Source organism: Canis lupus, chromosome 33 (genome assembly GCF_011100685.1).
Source record: "Canis lupus familiaris isolate Mischka breed German Shepherd chromosome 33, alternate assembly UU_Cfam_GSD_1.0, whole genome shotgun sequence".
Classification (NCBI taxonomy): domain Eukaryota; kingdom Metazoa; phylum Chordata; class Mammalia; order Carnivora; family Canidae; genus Canis; species Canis lupus.
Genome location: NC_049254.1, coordinates 18035392 through 18053328, shown reverse-complemented (window position 1 = coordinate 18053328; position 17937 = coordinate 18035392). Strand labels below are relative to the sequence as shown.

At 40.0% G+C, this 17937-nt stretch overlaps 2 protein-coding genes across 8 annotated transcripts in view; one reads left to right on the top strand and one right to left on the bottom strand.

Moving 5' to 3' along the window:
- Positions 1-17937, bottom strand: part of GTPBP8 (GTP binding protein 8 (putative)) — a 76028-nt gene that overhangs the window by 44425 nt on the left and 13666 nt on the right. For 2 of the 4 annotated variants that reach the window (XM_038582823.1, XM_038582821.1), the window contains one exon: positions 4886-5033. The exons of 1 other annotated variant lie outside the window; for it this stretch is intronic. In XM_038582823.1, coding sequence (XP_038438751.1) covers positions 4901-5033 — 133 coding nt within the window. In that variant the 3' untranslated portion in view covers positions 4886-4900. Of the gene's footprint in view, positions 1-4885; positions 5034-17937 lie in introns of those variants that run through there. One more of the 4 variants, XR_005383325.1, reaches the window with a different exon arrangement.
- NEPRO (nucleolus and neural progenitor protein) lies at positions 1107-14919 on the top strand. Of its 4 annotated transcripts, XM_038582817.1 has the most exons (9): positions 1107-1309; positions 3212-3366; positions 6637-6716; positions 7258-7389; positions 7810-7887; positions 8625-8986; positions 9134-9195; positions 11414-11661; positions 13683-14919. In XM_038582817.1, exons 1-9 carry the CDS (start codon positions 1207-1209, stop codon positions 14143-14145), a joined length of 1683 nt encoding a protein of 560 aa, XP_038438745.1. In that variant the 5' UTR covers positions 1107-1206; the 3' UTR covers positions 14146-14919. The 4 variants fall into 4 exon arrangements, with proteins under 4 accessions (XP_038438745.1, XP_038438746.1, XP_038438747.1 ...); XM_038582818.1 differs by lacking the exon at positions 3212-3366 and having other exon boundaries at positions 1174-1309; XM_038582819.1 differs by lacking the exons at positions 3212-3366; positions 6637-6716 and having other exon boundaries at positions 1175-1309.

Sequence of the window (17937 nt, the reverse complement as noted above, 5' to 3'; positions counted from 1 at the left end):
GAAATAGAATTCTTTTAAGCAATGAAGTTTGTCGTGATTTATTACAGCAGCAATAATAAGTTAACACAGAGGCCAATTCAAGGCACGATGGTAATATATAAAGAAGTCTCTATCTCAAGCTATGGAGTGGGGAATGGGATTTCAGGAAGAACCACCAGGGGAAGGAAGACTGTGTTTCATAGGGATGATCCAAGTGGAGGAATTAGTATTTGCAAAGGCATGCAGGAAGAGCTTGGCAAATGTTACAAGAGGACAAGATTATTACTCCGATGAAACGGTAGAAATAAGAACAATATTAATTCTGGTAAGAGTAAATATGTTTGTATGCCGGACACTGTTCTAAAGCACTTTACAACCCTAAGGTAGAGACTACTATTTTCATTTTACCCCTTAGGACACTAAGGTTTGTTGGAGTTACGTAAATTTCCTGAGGTCATAGAATTAGTAGTAAATGGCAGACCTAGAATTATAACCTTGGTGGTCTGTCTCCAAAACCCATGGGCTGCCTTTCTAACACGTTATAGACCTTTCTCAAGTAAGGTGTCGTCAGTGTGGCTGAAGACAATCTACCAAGAAGTTATTAATGAGGTGAAGATCAGCAGAGCTTGCAGCACCAGCTTGCTGTGAACACTGATCGAGGATGGGGGCGGACCGACAGTCGGATAGATAGGGGAACCCCTGGGCGGGCTTGGACAAAGTAAATCTCCTCTTCTGGGTTTCAAATACCACACCTTGCATAAGCCTCTTTATTTCATTTCTTCCGCTCCCCCTAATGTCTGATGCGGGAATGGGGGTGTACGGGCGGCCTCCGGGTCTACACCTGTAAAATGCTTTTAAGTAATTCCGAACGTCCCCGTAAGGAAGCCTCAATACAAGGCAGACTCCTACCCTCTTCGGCGAATCTGACTGAGTAGGACTGGGACGGAGCCTCCCCCCGCCCCTCCCCGGGGGATTCGGACCCGCGGCCAGGTTTCGGTGACCAGGGACTGGACGACCGTCCTTTCCAGGCCACTGGATTTGGTCCACGATTCGCGAAGGCCCCGCCCCTCGCCCCGCCCGGGCCCCGCCCCCACGCCCGGCCCCCGCCCCCGGGGCCCGCCCCTCGCCTTCTTTCTCCCCCCGATTTCCTCCCTTCTCTCCTCCCTCGGTCGCTCCGTTAGGTCTCGCCCAGCTCCGCCCTTCCGAGCCCCTCCCGGGCCTCCCAAGATGGCTACGGTGCTGGCGGGCCCGGAGCCGTGGAACCGCGTGAGAATCCCGAGGGCGGGGAGCAGCAGCGTGGTCACCGTCCGGGACCCCGACGCCGCCCTGAGTGAGTGAGGGGCCCGCGGCCGGCACACGCTTCCGGAGGCGGTGTCCGGCGGGCCCGGCGCACGTGCGCGGGGGGCGGGACTTCCTGCACCCGCGGGTCTCTGGGAAGGGGCGCGGGGCAGGACCCCGCAGAGGGCTCCCGGCGGCCGGTGATGCCGGCAGCCCCACGGGCCCGTGGCTCGCTCTGGAGTCGCTCACTAGACCCACGACGCCGCCCGCACGGCCTGGCCGGAGCCAGCCCCGCGCGCAGGGGGCGAAGAGGCGGTGCAGCTCGCCTTGGGCAGGAGTGCTGCCCGGAAGCCCTGTGCCGCGGGCCGCCAGCCGCCCCGTTCGCCCTGCAGGCTGCGCTGAGCTCCCACGAGGGCGCCGGGGCCGCCGCCTTTACCCTGCGATCGTTCAGGCCCCCGGGTCCTTAGCTGTGAAACGGGGTTCGGGGCAGCCCGGGGGGTGACCCTGGGGACCCGGGATCGAGTCCCGCGTCGGGCTCCCAGCTGGAGCCTGCTCCTCCCTCTGCCTGGGTCTCGGCCTCTCTCTCTGTGTCTCTCATGAATAAATAAATAACATCTTTAAAAATCAATCAATCAATCGGGGTAAGTCCTCCGACCTCTCCCTGGCTGTTAGCATCTAGTGATGTTATGAGGGGAGCGTGCTCCTAAACCAAAGTGTTTTAGCCATGGTACCTGTTTTTAGGCAGGAGGGCCCAGTATTGGGAGCTTGGCTCAGGAGCCAAATTGGGTTTGAATCCTGGCACTTCGCTCTGCGGGCGCGGGCAGGCCGGGGGTGTCGTGTAACCCTTCTGTGCCTCGGCTCATTTTCAAGTGCAGGTAAAAATAGTACCTGCCTCATAGGGCTGTTTGGAGGAAGAGTCACTGTTATAAAGTGTTTGGAACAGGGCCTGTACGGTGAATAGACCCTCAAGTGATAGCATTAAGTACAACCTATCAAATCCTCACACCCATCTCACCAGCCACCCAGCCTGTGCAATGATTCATTTTGCCTCTTCTTCAATTCAAAAATTCTTTAACAGGATTTCTGTGAGGCCTGGAAATTCAGCAGCTCCTCAGAGCGGTCCATTCTGGTTTCTTAGAGTCCTGTTCTACAGGAATCCGTCTTTGTATTACGTCCATCTGGAAGCTGGCGCCATCCTTACTGCCACGGAGACATTAACTCCAGCTTCTGCTTCACAGCTTTTGAGACTAGGAAGCCGTTCCTTCCTCCTGCTGAGCACCCCGTGTTCAGTCAGGCATTCACCAGTGTAACTTGCAGTTGCCACAGTGGTTTCTCTTTTCTGAGTATATCCTTACCTAAAAGTAGTACCCGCATACAGCACCTTTGCTTTTAAGAATAGGAGTTTATCCAATCTGTCTTGCTAGGGGATTTTTTTTTTTTAAGATTTTATTTGTTTATTCATGAGAGACACACAGAGAGAGGCAGAGACACAGGCAGAGGGAGAAGCAGGCTCCCTGCAGGGAGCCCCATGCGGGACTCGGTCCGGGTGTCCAGGATCACGCCCTGGGCTGAAGGCAGGGCTAAACTACTGAGCCCCCCGGGCTGCCCCTAAAATAGGGGATTTAGACAAGTTTATAACACATACCCCACTGTCAAGGTACTTAGGTGTAAGTATACACCAAATGATTGCAAAGTATTCATATGAAAGATTAATAAAAATCATAATAACATAGGATACAAAGACACTAACAGATGCTCTCTCAGTGATTTCTGGACTTTTATCTCATCGGCCACCATTTTCTATCTTCTCACTTAGAATTGTTCATTATGTTCTTATAGTTAAGTTGTTTGTTTTTAATCCACTTAATAAGGAAAGATGTTCCTTCAGAGTATTTTTACATAATAAACTTAATGTAGAGATACTTATTAAGTCTTATTAATATCTCTGGTTTAGACCTCTGTGTTGCAGCTGTAATTAGAGAATGCGGTCTTGTTACACTGTCACTGAAGAGCCAAACCTTAGATGCAGAAACAGATGTGCTATGCGCAGTCCTTTACAGCAATCACAACAGAATGGGGCGCCACAAGCCCCATTTAGCCCTCAAACAGGTAAGGAGGCAGCCTTGTGTTAAAGACTCAACATGTTTACTTGATGAAAATGAGATCACACTGCCACCTAATATAATACTTTGTTATTTAGGGAAACTCAATTACTTGTGATTCAATAGATCTTTAGTCCACAACTGCCTGTGGACTTTCATTTTTGTTTCCCCGGAAAGCATTTCAAAAACCAATTTATTCAGAAAGGAACCATGTTTAATTCTTTCTCAGTCTTGTTTCTAGTGGGTAATTTTCATGAAAAGTTTTCTTCATTATATGTAATCTGTAATAAATTACAGTGCTTTTGCCTAGTTCACAGATACAGTGATTTGAGCAAGATAAAGTGTTGGATTAAGAGAATTTTCTGAACACAATAAAAATCCTGAAATCGGGATCCCTGGGTGGCGCAGCGGTTTAGCGCCTGCCTTTGGCCCGGGGCGTGATCCTGGAGACCCGGGATCGAATCCCACGTCGGGCTCCCGGTGCATGGAGCCTGCTTCTCCCTCTGCCTATGTCTCTGCCTCTCTCTCTCTGTGTGTGACTATCATAAATAAATAAAAAAAAAAAAAATCCTGAAATCATAAAAACAAAAGTTGTGTGCTGTGGGGCACATAATCTAATCAGTAATATATTAGACTGAATGGTTATATAACAAGTTATGGAAAGTGAGTGGTTTCCTATAATTTTTAGAGTTTAAGACAAAATGGGTCCTCTTTGTTAGGGACTACATCATATAGTCAAGTCTAGCTGGGTTCCTTATAAGCTCATTCATTCATTCACCTTATTCATTCTGCAGGTATTTTTTTTTATAACTTTCTATGTGCCAGGCACTGTGCTTGGTGCTCAGTATACAGGGGTGAAAAAGACAGACATGTTCTCTAACCTCACAGATTTGTGCTCTCTGGCTAATTTTCCACTCCTATTACCTAAAGCAAAAGAATGGAGATTTCTTCATCAAAGAAAGATCTGGGAGCATGGTCTTTCTCTTAAGTTTTCTTCTCTGGGGCAGCTTTTTTTATCTCTGCACGAGTCTTATAAAACCACACTTGAATGTATTTCATGTTGAACATACAGATTGAACCTATTTTTTCCTTCTGGCTTCCAAGCTGTAAATAATTATTCAATCAGAAAAATTTGGTGTTTTCTCTGCTTCTTCCTTTTATTTGGCTCTCCCATTCAGTCAACTGATCAGTCAAAACTTCCTCTGCATCTAGACCCATCTTTGAGTTCTGGCTGCATCTTCTTTTTTCAGACCTTGTCAACTTTCAGTTGCCTTGCTATCCTAAGTGATCTTTCCTCAACTCCAGTCTTTACTATACTCTGGCATATTCCATATGCAAAGCCAGGTTAATCATCCTAAAAAATAGCTTTGATTTTTTTCTAATGGTTCTCCTGAATAAAGATGAAACCTCTTAGCTTGACTTATAAGATCTTCCATGATCTGGCCTTTTCAGTTTTCTTTAGCTCAGGCTTCTCTCTCACTTTCATATATTTTATATTCTAGGCAACCTGAACTCTTCACGAGTTCCCCTGATCACCATGTTCATTTTCTCCCCTGACTTTTGCTTACCTGGTCCTGTATGTTTAGAATGCCCAGCCCATCTGATGCCTGGTAAAGGACTTCCCATCCTGCAAGTCCCATTCCAAGCCGCCATCTGGCATTGATAAACGTCTTCCTATGGTGTAACAGGAGGGCATACTGTGATAATCTCATTTTAAGTTGCATTTTTTGATTATTAATATAGTTAACTCCTCTTTTATGACTGTGGGCTATTTGGGATTCCCCTTTGTGCTTCTCTTATGATATTGAGTATGGTCTGCATGTGGCAGTTATTTGTGTACAGTTTGTGCTCCCTACTATAGGGAATGTGTTTTATGCTGCTGCAGCTACTATCCCCATTCCTACTACTGCCTTCTATCTGTTTAACATTTCACTATTTACACATTACTGTCATCCACTTGACTTTTTTCTCCCTTCAAGGAAAGCTAAGTAGTAGAATTAGCATGCATCCCTCTAATGTTCCCATACATACAGCACAGAAAATAGTCTTGATTCCCCTTTCTGTATAATACTTTTGGTATATGAAGACTGTTCTTAGGTTGTTTCAGTTCTCTTTGCCTTGCTACAATTCTCAAAATTATTTTCCCTTATTTGTTTTGAACCATAGCTCACATACTATATTTCCCAAGTTAATTTTACCATCTTGGTTTGTCAATACTTCTCTCAAAGTATAGTGTCCAAAATTAAAAACTGAAGATAGGTGCTAACCTCAAAATTTGAAGATGGTTGCCTCCCTTGTTCTGAAAACTATGCTGTTATCATAGAATCAATTCTGAAAATTTTCATTAGTATGTATGTGGCTTTGGCAAGATACCTTTGCTAGTATCAGTGCCCCATTCAGATTTTAGACCCTCAAAATCCAGATGCAGTCCTGTACATGCCCTTTATGTGGTATTTCCTGAGGACTATAGAATTCTTACCACGTTTTGCATAATGGATAGCTCTTACTTTTTTTTTTTTTTTAAGATAAAAATGCTGTTAGGTGCCTACTTAACACTGTGCTAAGTACTGAGTTAGAGTGGGGGATAAAATAGATGAAATATATTGCCCTCATGGAGCTTACATTGTAGTTGAGAGGAGAAAGACCATCAGTCAATTAGTCAGTTGATCAAATGTCAGATGGTGGTAAGTGCCATGAAGAAAAATAAAGCAGGAAAAGGAAGAGTGCTGAGGGGATTGCAATTTTAAAGAAGGCATATCTTTTATTTTAGTATTTAAATACTTTATATGTCTTATTTTTACTACTAGATTTTTATAACAAGAGAATGAGAAGTATCTTATATACTACTTTATTTCCTAGCATACCTTGGAAATAGTAGATGTTCAGTATGCATTTGTAAAGTGATTTGTAAAATCTGTCACTTGCCTCATTTCTGTGGCCATTTACAAACTGTTGAAATTTAGTAGTTAATTAACTTACTATCTTGTTTTAATAGTTTGAGAATAATCTCGTATTTACTTTGATGCACTTTATAGCATCAATCACATCCTGGCATATAGTAAATTCTTAGTTATAACTTGAGACATATGTTTGGCTGGGTTAATTTCAAATTTTTAAGCAGGAACAATTGCTTTTGGGGTAGACTACCCTAAAATAAAGTTATTCTCTGGTGTTCAGTATATTTCCATACTTTTAACTTTTGCATTTCTTTGCTTTCCTGGTCACATCAATGGCCATGTCTGTATTATATGAATTTGAGCTGCTCTTCCCCTCTCAGGTTGAACAATGTTTAAAACGTTTGAAAAACATGGGATTGGAGGGTTCAATTCAACATCTGTCTGAGTTGTTTTCTTCCAAGTAAGTGGTCCAGATGCTTTCTGATGGGCTTTGTGGTGGGTTGGGAACTCATGGTCTTCAATATGATCACCCTTTGGGGACTTTTCTTTGCCTGGTGCTGGGATATAACCCAACAGGGGAGCTTTACAAATTTTGTTTTAATAAGGGGCACCTAGGGGACACCTGTGTGGCTCCGGGGTTGAGCTACTTCAAGGCATGATCCTCGATCCGGGATTGAGTCCCACATCAGGCTCCCTGCGAGGAGCCTGCTTTTCCCTCTGCCTGTGTTTCTGCCTTTCTGTGTCTCTAATGAATGAATAATTACATCTTTAAAAGAAAAAATAAGGGACACATGGTTTTTGTGATATTCTCTCCTCAGTGGGAGGGACTGGCATGACAGGGGTAGGGTTGATTATATTGAAACATTATTACATAATCTACCAGTCATTGTTGAACGTAACTACTTCAAATTGAGCTTCTAGCTCATCTGCACTTGAAAACTGTACTTTACAATTGATGAACTTTAAGAATGAAAGTAACATTCTTTTCCATTTTTGTGAAGCAAAAACCAGCCAGTAACTACCAAAGCATGTGTTATTCCCAGCCAACCAGTGGTCGAATTGGTGCTCATGAAGATTTTGGGAGCCTGCAAGTTGTTACTTCGCTGCTTGGACTGTTGCTGCAAGACATTTCTGTATCCTTAAATTAACTAAAATGCTTTCTTCTGAATTGGAATTGTTTGGATATACTTAATAGTATTTCTGTTTGAAAGCTAGGAGGTTTGTAGAAGTTATAACCTATTAAAATTTTGCTTCTTGGCCTCCTTTGGAATTGCCTGATAGAGCCATTGCCAGAGACTGCCAGTCTTCATCTAGCACATATTACCCTAAGGGCATTGACAGAAATTCTTAGTCATAGAAGCTAAATAATGAGAGCTCTAGCAGAGTGCATATTATTTTATTTTTTTTTTAAAGTTTCCATGACTGAAATAGAACATGTTTAAAGCTGAATTTCTTCAAGAAAATTCTATTTCCAATCTGTTTCTTTCATAAATATAATTTATAAAACCCAAATTACTTTGGTTTTGTTTTCCAACTTTAACTTGATTCTCCAGCTTGACTGTGAAACATCTAGGTTTGCAAGAATTCATTATTTTAAACCTTGTGATGGTTGGGCTGGTGAGCAGATTATGGTATGTATGTATGTACAGACCTTTGAAATAATTTTTTTCATCTAACTCAGCCTAGGTTTTCATATTTGTTTTCCCATGGGATGTTAATGGTGTAGGGGTTCCATTTCTTCACTTGATCAGAGTTTATTTGGGGTGGATTGGGAACCTACGTGTTTGGTCAGGTCTTTGATGTCTTAACCTGGGTTTCTCAAGTACTATTTCCAATCTTCTTGTTTATTCTGCTTATTCTTAGAGGTAACGACATTAGAATTACCAATAGCTAACATATTATTCTTTTCTGTAATAAGGACAGCTTTAATTTTTACTGATTATAATAATAATACATGCTTTATTCTTTTCTGTAATAAAGACAGCTTTAATTTTTACTGATTATAATAATAATAATACATGCTTTATTTAGACACATTCCAAAAGAATAGAGAAGATGTGAAGAACCTGAAATTTGCCTAAAATCTCACCACCTAGCTAAACCCACACATAAGATGTTGATGCATATCCTTTGAGACATCTTTCCATTTAGTACTTTATTTAGTTTTAAGTAACATTTTTTTTTTTTTTCTGTTTGGGTTAGACTAATCTGACTCTGCAAATATGTGCTGGAGCCTTTTTTTTTTTTTTTAAATCTATAGTGGCAGACTGATACACATTTATTTTCAGCTTTGAATCTGTTGTAGATATTATATAATTTGCAAATTATAATTACTGGCTAATTCATGACTTCCTATGTTTTTTCCTAGGGTTCTCTATAAAGGTATTTTGAAAAGGCTGACCTCTTTATATGAGCCATTGTTCATATTGCTTCAGGAGGTCTCTAGGATTCAACCACTGCCTTACTTCAAAGATTTTACCTTTCCTTCTGATATTGCTGAATTTTTAGGACAGCCCTATTTTGAAATCTGTAAGAAAAAAATGCCTACAGCTTTTGCAGCTAAAGGAGTAACTAAATTGTTAAATAAACTGTTTTTAACAAAAGAGCAATCACTGATGTCTAACAAAGAAACTGTGCTCAGAATTTCCAAAAAAGCTAAAGAAATGAGGATCAGTACACAGAATACTGTGGATCTTGGGCAGCCAATAAAGAATAAGAAAATCATCAAAGGTAATTTGCTTTGATATAACACATACTCTTAAAATTCTCTTTATTTCTTTTGTAGTAATTTGGCAAGAAATATCATATACTTAAGAATTCATTGATTTGAAATAGTATGCCTAAGCTTTTGTATCTGCGGTCTCTCTATCTCTGCAGAAAAGTCATCAGAATTTGACGTGAGAGTTTTCTGCAAACAGCTGAAACACAAAGCTATGCAGGTTTGTCTGGCTTATAATTACTATGGCTTATGAGTTCTGCTGATTTGTAGAGTAGATGCCACTTAACCAAGGGCAGAGATCGAATCTTTGTTTTTATCCCCAGCTCTTAGTTTAGTGCTATTATAGTTCCCAGCCTATGCTTCTGAATGAATAGAAGTACTCCCAGGGGTCTAAAATCAGGTTATAGAATGCTTTTAAAAACATTCTATTCAGAGTTCACTAGAATTTTAAAGTGTTCCTAGGATCCATTATAGGTGTGGAATATATTAGGAGAATAAGCTTTGGGGGCACCTGGGTGGCTGTTAGTCAAGCATCTCACTCTTGATTTTAGCTCAGGTCAAGATCTCGGGGTCCTGGGACCAAGCCCTGGGAGTTGCACTCTGTGCTCAGTATGAAGTCTGCTTGTCCCTCTCCCTCCTCCTCTGCTCCTGCCCCGCTTAATCTCTTTCTTTAATAAATGAATAGAATTAAAAAAAAAAAAAAGAGTATTAGCTTTGTGGTCAGACAGAAATGGTTTTAGTCCTGGCTTTAGTTGTGACCTTATGTAAGTTTCTTGACCCGCCCACACCTCTTTTTTCTAATATAGTATGCACCTCATAGGGTTATGTAGTTTTAATGCATGTAAAGTGTTCAGCAAAGAGACTGGAGTATGGTAAGCTCTTAACTGATGTTAGATGTCATTAGCTACTGTCATCCTCATTTTTTGTCACGAGGTTTCTCTTTCCCAGTTTAAGCTTTAACATGATTCCTCTTAGTGTCTCTCACCCTCTTTCATGTGGTAACTACTTGACTTATTACCATCTGTCCTTCTCAGATTGTTTTCTCCTGGTTTTCTGCATGGATTATTTCTTTTTTTCTATTTAAGAACTCTAAATAATTTCTGATAAGTCAGAGTACTTTCTTGTAAGGTTGTTGCTGTTATTATTGTTTCCATATTTCAGGTGAGAAAATCGAGGCCTGGATAGGACAAGAAACTTGCTCAGGCATACCACAAATACGGGGCAGAGTTGGGATTTGAACGCAGGCAGTTTGGGTTCACAGTCTTTGTTCTTTACCATTATATCAGTCCCCCAAATCGTTTTCTCAACTCTGTCTCTAGAACTATGGCTCTCTGATCCTTGAAAGTTCTGTAGTCCCATCCAGCTGTTCCTGGGTGAGCTGGTTGTGAAGCAGTTTGGTTGGTCAGCAGCCCCTATTCATGACTAGTCACTACCACAGTTTGAGCAATTAGCACTAACAGGCTCAGCTTCCTTTTAAGGTCAGATTTCTTTTATCAAGTCAGCAGTACACAATATTGATAGGTCTCTACTTTTATATTTTCTTTTTTTTTTTTTTAAGTTTTTATTTATTTATTCATGAGAGACAGAGAGAGACACAGGCAGAGGGAGAAGCAGGCTCCATGCAGGGAGTCCGACGTGGGACTCGATCCCAGGTCCTCAGGATTATGCCTTGGGCCGAAGGCGGCGCTAAACCACTGAGCCACCTAGGCTGCCCAATATTTTCTACTTTTTATGTTTTTCTTGAGAGTGAGAAATTTGGAACAACTTTTGAATGAAAGATAAAAGCAGACCTAGTTAAAAAAAAAAAAAAAAAAAAGCAGACCTAGTAAGTGGCACATTTTCATAAACAACAAAAGTTGATACAATTCAAACTTTACTGGACAGAGGGGGGTTGAAAAGACAAAGGTGCCACATCAAACGATGGCTGAATTGGAAGTGTGTTGCTCAGTTAAGCATTTTTAACATACATTCAGCATCATTCCTGTCTTAGTGCGTTTTCAGTAACATTTATGACTCATCATTGAGGAGTAACTCAGGGTATAGAAGTAAGTGACAAACAAATTTGTGGTAGTGTATTAGTATCAAGGAAAAGGGCTCTTCAGAGATTATTTTTCCTACCAGATGGGCTTTGACCAATATTTATTCATGTAGAGTTTCATTCTTATGTATAGGTTAAATAGATATCTGTTAGAATATTTATATTTTCTGTCTGAATTCAGTTATAGATAGGACCTTTGCTGCACAGAGGGGAAAAAATCTTGTGTTAGGAGTGATGGGTAAAAAATTAAGATTTTTAAGACAAAGGAAAGCACAGTGAGCTTTAAGTTTTCCTTCTTTTAAAAAGACATTTTCTAATTTTCATAGTCAACTTTTCTCTGTTATATATTTACAAGTCAGTAGCAAATCCAATATACTTTTCTCACCTTTCCATATTTCAGGAGACTAAAGGTTCTCAGTCAAAACTAAAGGCAACCAAACATTCTCCTCAGAAAGCAACAGGAACTCCCAGTGCCAAAAGTTTTGTGCAAAGATTTCGAGAGGCTGAGACTTTCATTCAACTTTCTGAAGAAATCCAAACAGCGATTTTATGGTGCAGGAGCAAAAAACTCAAGGCTCAGGCCTCCTTTCTGGGTAACAAACTTCTTAAAAGTAACCGGCTTAAACATGTGGAAGCTCAAGGCTATAGGTAGGTATATACTAAAAATTATATTCCTTTACTTTTTCTGTTGTTACTTAGGGCAAAAGTATATATATTCAAGTCAGCTTTTTAAAAAATGGAATGTCCAGTAGCCCTAGAGGGGCTAAGAGAAGGATCTATTCAAACTGCAATTTTGTTTGCTTTTGTTGGGTACAGCTGTATCATTGGGAGGAAGAAAGTTAACTTGGTTAATTGGATGTATTCATTTATATTCTTCACCATTCCATGTGTTCATTCAGAAAGCCTTAGGAGTGTCTATGGCATGCTAAGCCTGGGGATAGGTTGTGTAAGACAGATTTAATCCTCATGGAGCACTAGCTCTAGTTCTCACTCTAGTAGGAGACAGCCAGTCTGCCCACCTCGTGCAGCAGGATGAGGGTGTGAGAGAAGTGTCTGCCTCTTACAAGGACACACACCAGACTCTGGGTTTTGGGTCAGGCAATGTTCATTCATGGGTGCCCAATTCTCCATATATTGATTTCTCCCTTTTCCTGATTTAGATTCGTAGAACTGCCTAAGGATGTGAGCCAGTATTACTTGAAACATAACAATGAAGTTAGACACTTTAGGGTTTTATATTTTTATTGAGACACTAATAGATGCCTGCCCATGGTAACAATTTTCGACAGAAATGGCTCTAAAGATCACAAAAGCAAGTTTTGATTAAGAGCTGTAGGAGAAGTTAAGTATTCCTAAGGAATGAATGAATTGTTGGAACTATTTCTACATTAGAGTCATTTAAAGATCTCTAGCATCTAAAAAGGATCTATTCTAGGGTGAAAACTCAGCCTGAGATGGAGAAGGGGTAGATGAGATACAGATAATATATTTTAAGAGTTAATGAGAATGGTAACAAAGTGGTATTTGGTTAAACCTTATTCCCTACCCCACAAAAATACTGCTCTTTAGTACTGCCCTGTTTTGCTGCTTCAGTATGTTATATATTACAGTACATTTTAAATTTACTTAATGTCCATGATAACTCTGTGAAGTAGGCAGTATTACTCCCATTTTGTAGCTGAGGACATAGGGGATTTTTCTCAGATTGTTAACAGCTGGAGATCTAGAACTCAATTCAGATCCTCTGATTCTTCCGTTTTTGTTTTTCTTCTATTTCCATTTCAGTTAGGAAGTACGCTTACCCTCTTCCCCACTTAAAAATCGTCACTTACAGTAAGACAAGAAAAGTGTTTAGAAACTGATCCTCCTGAACTACTACATTATAAAGAGCTTCCTCAAAGTTACATATTTATTTAAAAAGGAAAAAGGGGAGGGTGACAGGGCATAAGTTACAGACCCATGCTAATCTTTTGAAATCTATCACAGTGAGGCAGTTAGCAAGGCACTGATGTACCTTATCACCATACCTTATTCAGAAGCAAAACACCTAAACTAATCAGCTATTTGAATTCTGAATTCCCCAACTTGAAACGAAGTATGAGTCACAATTAGGGTAGCCCAAGGTGTAGGTGGTCTATGTCAGCAGCTCTGTCTTCTCATTCTTAGATAAACTCCCTCCTCCACTTTTATTCCTTTCCACTTGTTCATTCTCAGCTACAACATGAAGTTGTTTATCCAGAAACGCATTACTGCATCCAGGCAGATTGTTCTATTTGTGATATATCCTTTCCCCAGCTCCACTATTACGCTATGAACTTTAGCACTTATCAGGGAAAAGCTGTGACACTGAAGTAAGGAGGGATCTCACCATTCAGCTGTCTTGGTAGGCAGTTGTAGGAGCTACTTTATGTTGGGAACGTAATGGGGGCATACTTGGCTACACCCTGAATCAACAGGGAAGCTCTGCTCTGAAAACACAGATTTGGGTTGAAGCTCCTATTTTCATATTTTTTGTGATGATTCTGGGGTTGTACACTTGTAGGCATAGGACTTGTAGATAAATTGTGTACTTTTCTTTTGGGAGTTGGTAAAATAGAGACAAAAGTTTTTGAAAATGTTTTTCTATGTCTTAATCCCAGATTTTTCCTTTCTCTTGCTGTCTTTTAAAGTTTGCCAAAGAAATTGGAATGCATAAAAACCTCTATTTGCAACTGCCTTCTTCGTGGCTCAGGAATCAAAACTTCAGAGCGTCTTGTGAGACGAAGAAGATCTCAGAATAGATTTTTACTGGGACAGAGGAAACCGCAGAGAAAGTTGCAATTGACTCTTTCAAAAGAAATTCAGCAGTCCCCTCAAGGGACTCAGAATGCTACAGATAGCAGTAAATGGAGACTCTCACACTGTACAGTTCATAGAACTGATCTCTACCCTAATAGTAAGCAACTCTTGAGTAGCAGAGTTTCAGACCCTGTCATACAAACTAAAAAGAAACAAATTCATGAAAACCTTATAGGAAGCAATGAAAATGAAACTGATTCATGGAAAATGATGCAAATGGACAAACATAATACATCAGGAACCATTAAGGAGACAGATGACATTGATGATATTTTTGCTTTAATGGGAGTTTAGATGCTCAAATATGAGTGCTCACATTTAAGTGCTTAACAAACTGGTCCAGTTTTCTGCTATTTTATGTGAAACTGCTAAAAAAAAAATCTGCAAGGACTTGGAAGTGCTAAGAGGTACTCAGAGAGGAGCTTCTTTAGTATAACATTGTACAGCAGTTCATTTCCGTTCAATAAACGTTTATAGTAACTGTCATTTAACTGACAAGTATTTGACTATTAGTCAAATTTTGACTTTTAACTTTGTACCAGGGGTTAAGATGAAGAAACTACCATATCCTGTCTTTGAGAAGCAGATATAATTCCTTGATTAAAGCTGGTGGATCCCTGGAACAACAGAATTAAGAACTGAGTGAATGAGTGAATAGGTTTATAAAAACCTACTCTGTGCCTTCAGGTATATGGGGAGTTGAGTGGAGTGGGAAATATCAAGGAGTGCTTAAAAGGTCACTTTGGTCTTACTGGCTCCATTTGTAGGTAAAGTAAATCCACCGCTGAACACTGTTTGTAGCTTCCAATGCCTGTGCTATCTTGATTACATATTAGAATCCATCATCACAAGGGACTAAAAATTTTGCCACTAATTGTATTATCAGGGAGACTGGTCATGCCATTAGTTTACTTCATTTGTTCACTTTATCTCACAGAAGGGCATCTCACAGGAGAATTTACAGAGTTCTCCAAAAGTTTTTGGCTTTTTTGTTTTGTTTTGGTTTTGGTTTTGGTTTATTTATTTGGGTGCTAGTGACAGATTCTAAATAAACTTTTTCAAAAAGGATGTAATGTGACATGTGGTTATTATACCTGAAATACAACAGGAAAACAAAGTAGAAATAGATGAGAAAGTCAAATGAAAAAAATAAAACTTAGCTGACACAAAATAGACCCAGGAGTGAGGTCACACATAAATTTATAATTTAGTGCTGATGCTGTCATCTGACATTTGTATACTGTTAGCACTGTTGCTCAAGGCAAATCGTATGTATTTTTGAATGGTCTAGTTTACTAGAATTAGGTCAGTAAGCTATTTGTTAAGAAGTCTGTAGCCTTAAGTTTTATCTTACATGTAGATTTATAGAAAAATAAAACAGTGCCTGGTATGTACCACATCTTTTCCTTGGCCACCATCACTCTATTTCCTTTCCATTCTTTATTTGGCCTATTCTTTCCGTACATTTTCCTGCTTATCTATACTAGTGGTTCTCATACATTGTGCTGTTTTGAGAATCACTTGGTGGGTTGTTTAAAAATGCAGATACCTTTCTGAAGAGACAGATAAACACAGCCAGGGGATGAGGACAGAAGCCTGCATGACCTCATGACCCTGAGATCTAAACCCAAGCTGGGATCAAGAGTCAGACTCCCAACTGACTGAGCTACCCAGGTGCCCAGAAGCCTGCATTTGTAACAAGGAGCTTAGATGATTTTGATGCAAGTAGCCAGCGAAGCAGAGTTAAACACTGCTTCAGCTTCTTTCTTTCCTGAAGCCTTGCTAAACATCTTGATTTACTTCAAAGTCCTTAATTTCTAGTCACTTTTCATTGTTTATATTTTTCCTGTCTTCCTACCAAGTGGTAGAAGCTACTTGGTGCCTTAAAACATAGATAATACTAAGGAGATCTCATGACCAGTCTAGAAATAACCATCAGCTTCTATGATTCTAAGATTTAAGGTCCAATCTTGTTTCTGCTTTTACTTGCATATGACTCCAGAGTTAGGTTCCTGGGGCTTAGACTGCTTCATGTGAAGTGGCATTATAGTTCAAGGATCATAAACTCTGACAGCTGAAAGAGACTTTGGAGATTATCCCTCAGTGGAAAAACCAGTGTTCAGTAAATTGTCTAAGGAGGTAAAACTAGAAAGCCTTGTACTTCATTAATGTTCCTTTGGAGTAAATTTCTTCATCTCCTCCTTCTCCCCTACTCTAGATCAGCTAATCTTTCCAAACAACTTAGAATTCTAATGTTTTAAATTTTAAAAAGTGAAATCTGTGATATACAAACCATATATTAGTAGTAAATTAGATTAGAAACTTCTGTTAGTGGGACACCTGGGTAGCTCAGTTAAGCATCCAACTCTTGATTTCAGCTCAGGTCAGGATCTCAGGGTTGTGAGATTGAGTCCCATGTTGGGCTCTGTGATGGGTATGGAACCTGCTTAAGATTCTCTTTATTCCTTTCCCTCTGTTCCTCACCCCACGCCCCAGGCCCTCCAAGAAAACTCCTGTTAGTGTGTTATCACAGTGAATACTGTATTTTCCTGCCCTAGTAGCATTAAAACACTCCTCTCATTCGTAAGAGCACTATGCTGAGGCCTCCCATTCTAAATCCACTTAGCTTTTTTACTTCAGCCACTGCTGTGCCAACCAGTTTCCAGCAGGAGTGGACAACTGCACTTTGCCTCCTGTTCCAGAGACCCCTCACTTCCTGCTCCTTCTGACAAGTTGCAAGAACTACTTGGCACTTAGGCATGCACAAACTGGAAGAATTGGGGAGAAGGCCACTTCAAAGACAACTCAGAGGCACATTTCCTAAGGCTCCTCTTCTAGAAGGGAGCCTCAAGATCAAGACCAGTACTTATGTGATGTCCGACTCCTCCATCCTTGATTGACTCTCCTTCCTTCTGTTTCCTTTCTTCATCGCTCCTGTTCCCTGGAATCACTTCCCAAATAAATGATTGAATGCAAACTTTTGTCTTGGACTCTGCTTTTAGGAGAACCAAGGCTAAGACGAGCAGTAAAGTAACACTGGCAGGCAAAATGATGACTTCTAAGATCATTCTACTGTTACCATATATTTTACTTTGTGAATACCTAAAGTTTTTTTTTTGTTTGTTTGAGCTTAAAACACTGCTGGTTAGAACAGACCAGTGCTATCAACTATGAAAATATATTCATAATTGAATTTCCCTAAAGAACCCCAAAGTTGTTTTACAGCCTTAAGGTTTTATCTGGGGCTACTGCAATAATCTTTTAATATTCACTCTCAGTTTGAAAAGCTAAGCCACTTACTTACATGAATAGGTCAGTAGCATCTTCATAAAAATCTTTTCTGTTAACTTTAGCTCAAAGGAAGGCTTTATCTTTCCATTCTGAATCTTACTGTACCAATTCTAAACAGGCCGATCAACTTTTTTCTCGCCTTTTGCAAATACCAGTTTTCTCAAAAAAACTGGTTTTTGGATTTTGTCTTTCACTAAAGAAAATGTTTTCTCCTCTAGGACAGAAGGTTTTCTGTGATAAATCTGAGGTTTGCTGTTTCTTGGATTGGTTTCACTTTATAAATCTGTAAACAGATATATTTTACACATATAATACCATTTTAATCTCTATAGCTTTGCAAATTATAAATGAAGGGCAGAGAAATCAAGTAATCTGCCCAAGGCCCAACATAATAAATATTAGAACTGAAACTTAAATTCTGGTGTTCTGATTCTGAATCCTGTGTTCATCTGAAGGTGAATGACTCCAGCCTCATCATGGACTGACTGAAATTTTATCAAGAATATTATTTTATTTTCAGGTAAGGACTCAGAAAAAAGATAAGTTAAGGCATTGAGAGGAGCATTTCTCTTCCATCTCCCTATAAGTGCTTAACAGAAAAGTAACCCCTTTATTAACTATTCCATTTTAATACTTAAATATACATAATAAACATTGTCTTTAAAAGGCAAAAGCCCAATAAAAACACAGCAAACCATTCTCTAGGTAGCACTAAATAGGTTTCCTATTATGGATTTCTATATGCTCTTGTTTGCCAGTTTGTTAAAATAGGAACATTGCTAAAATAGGAACTGT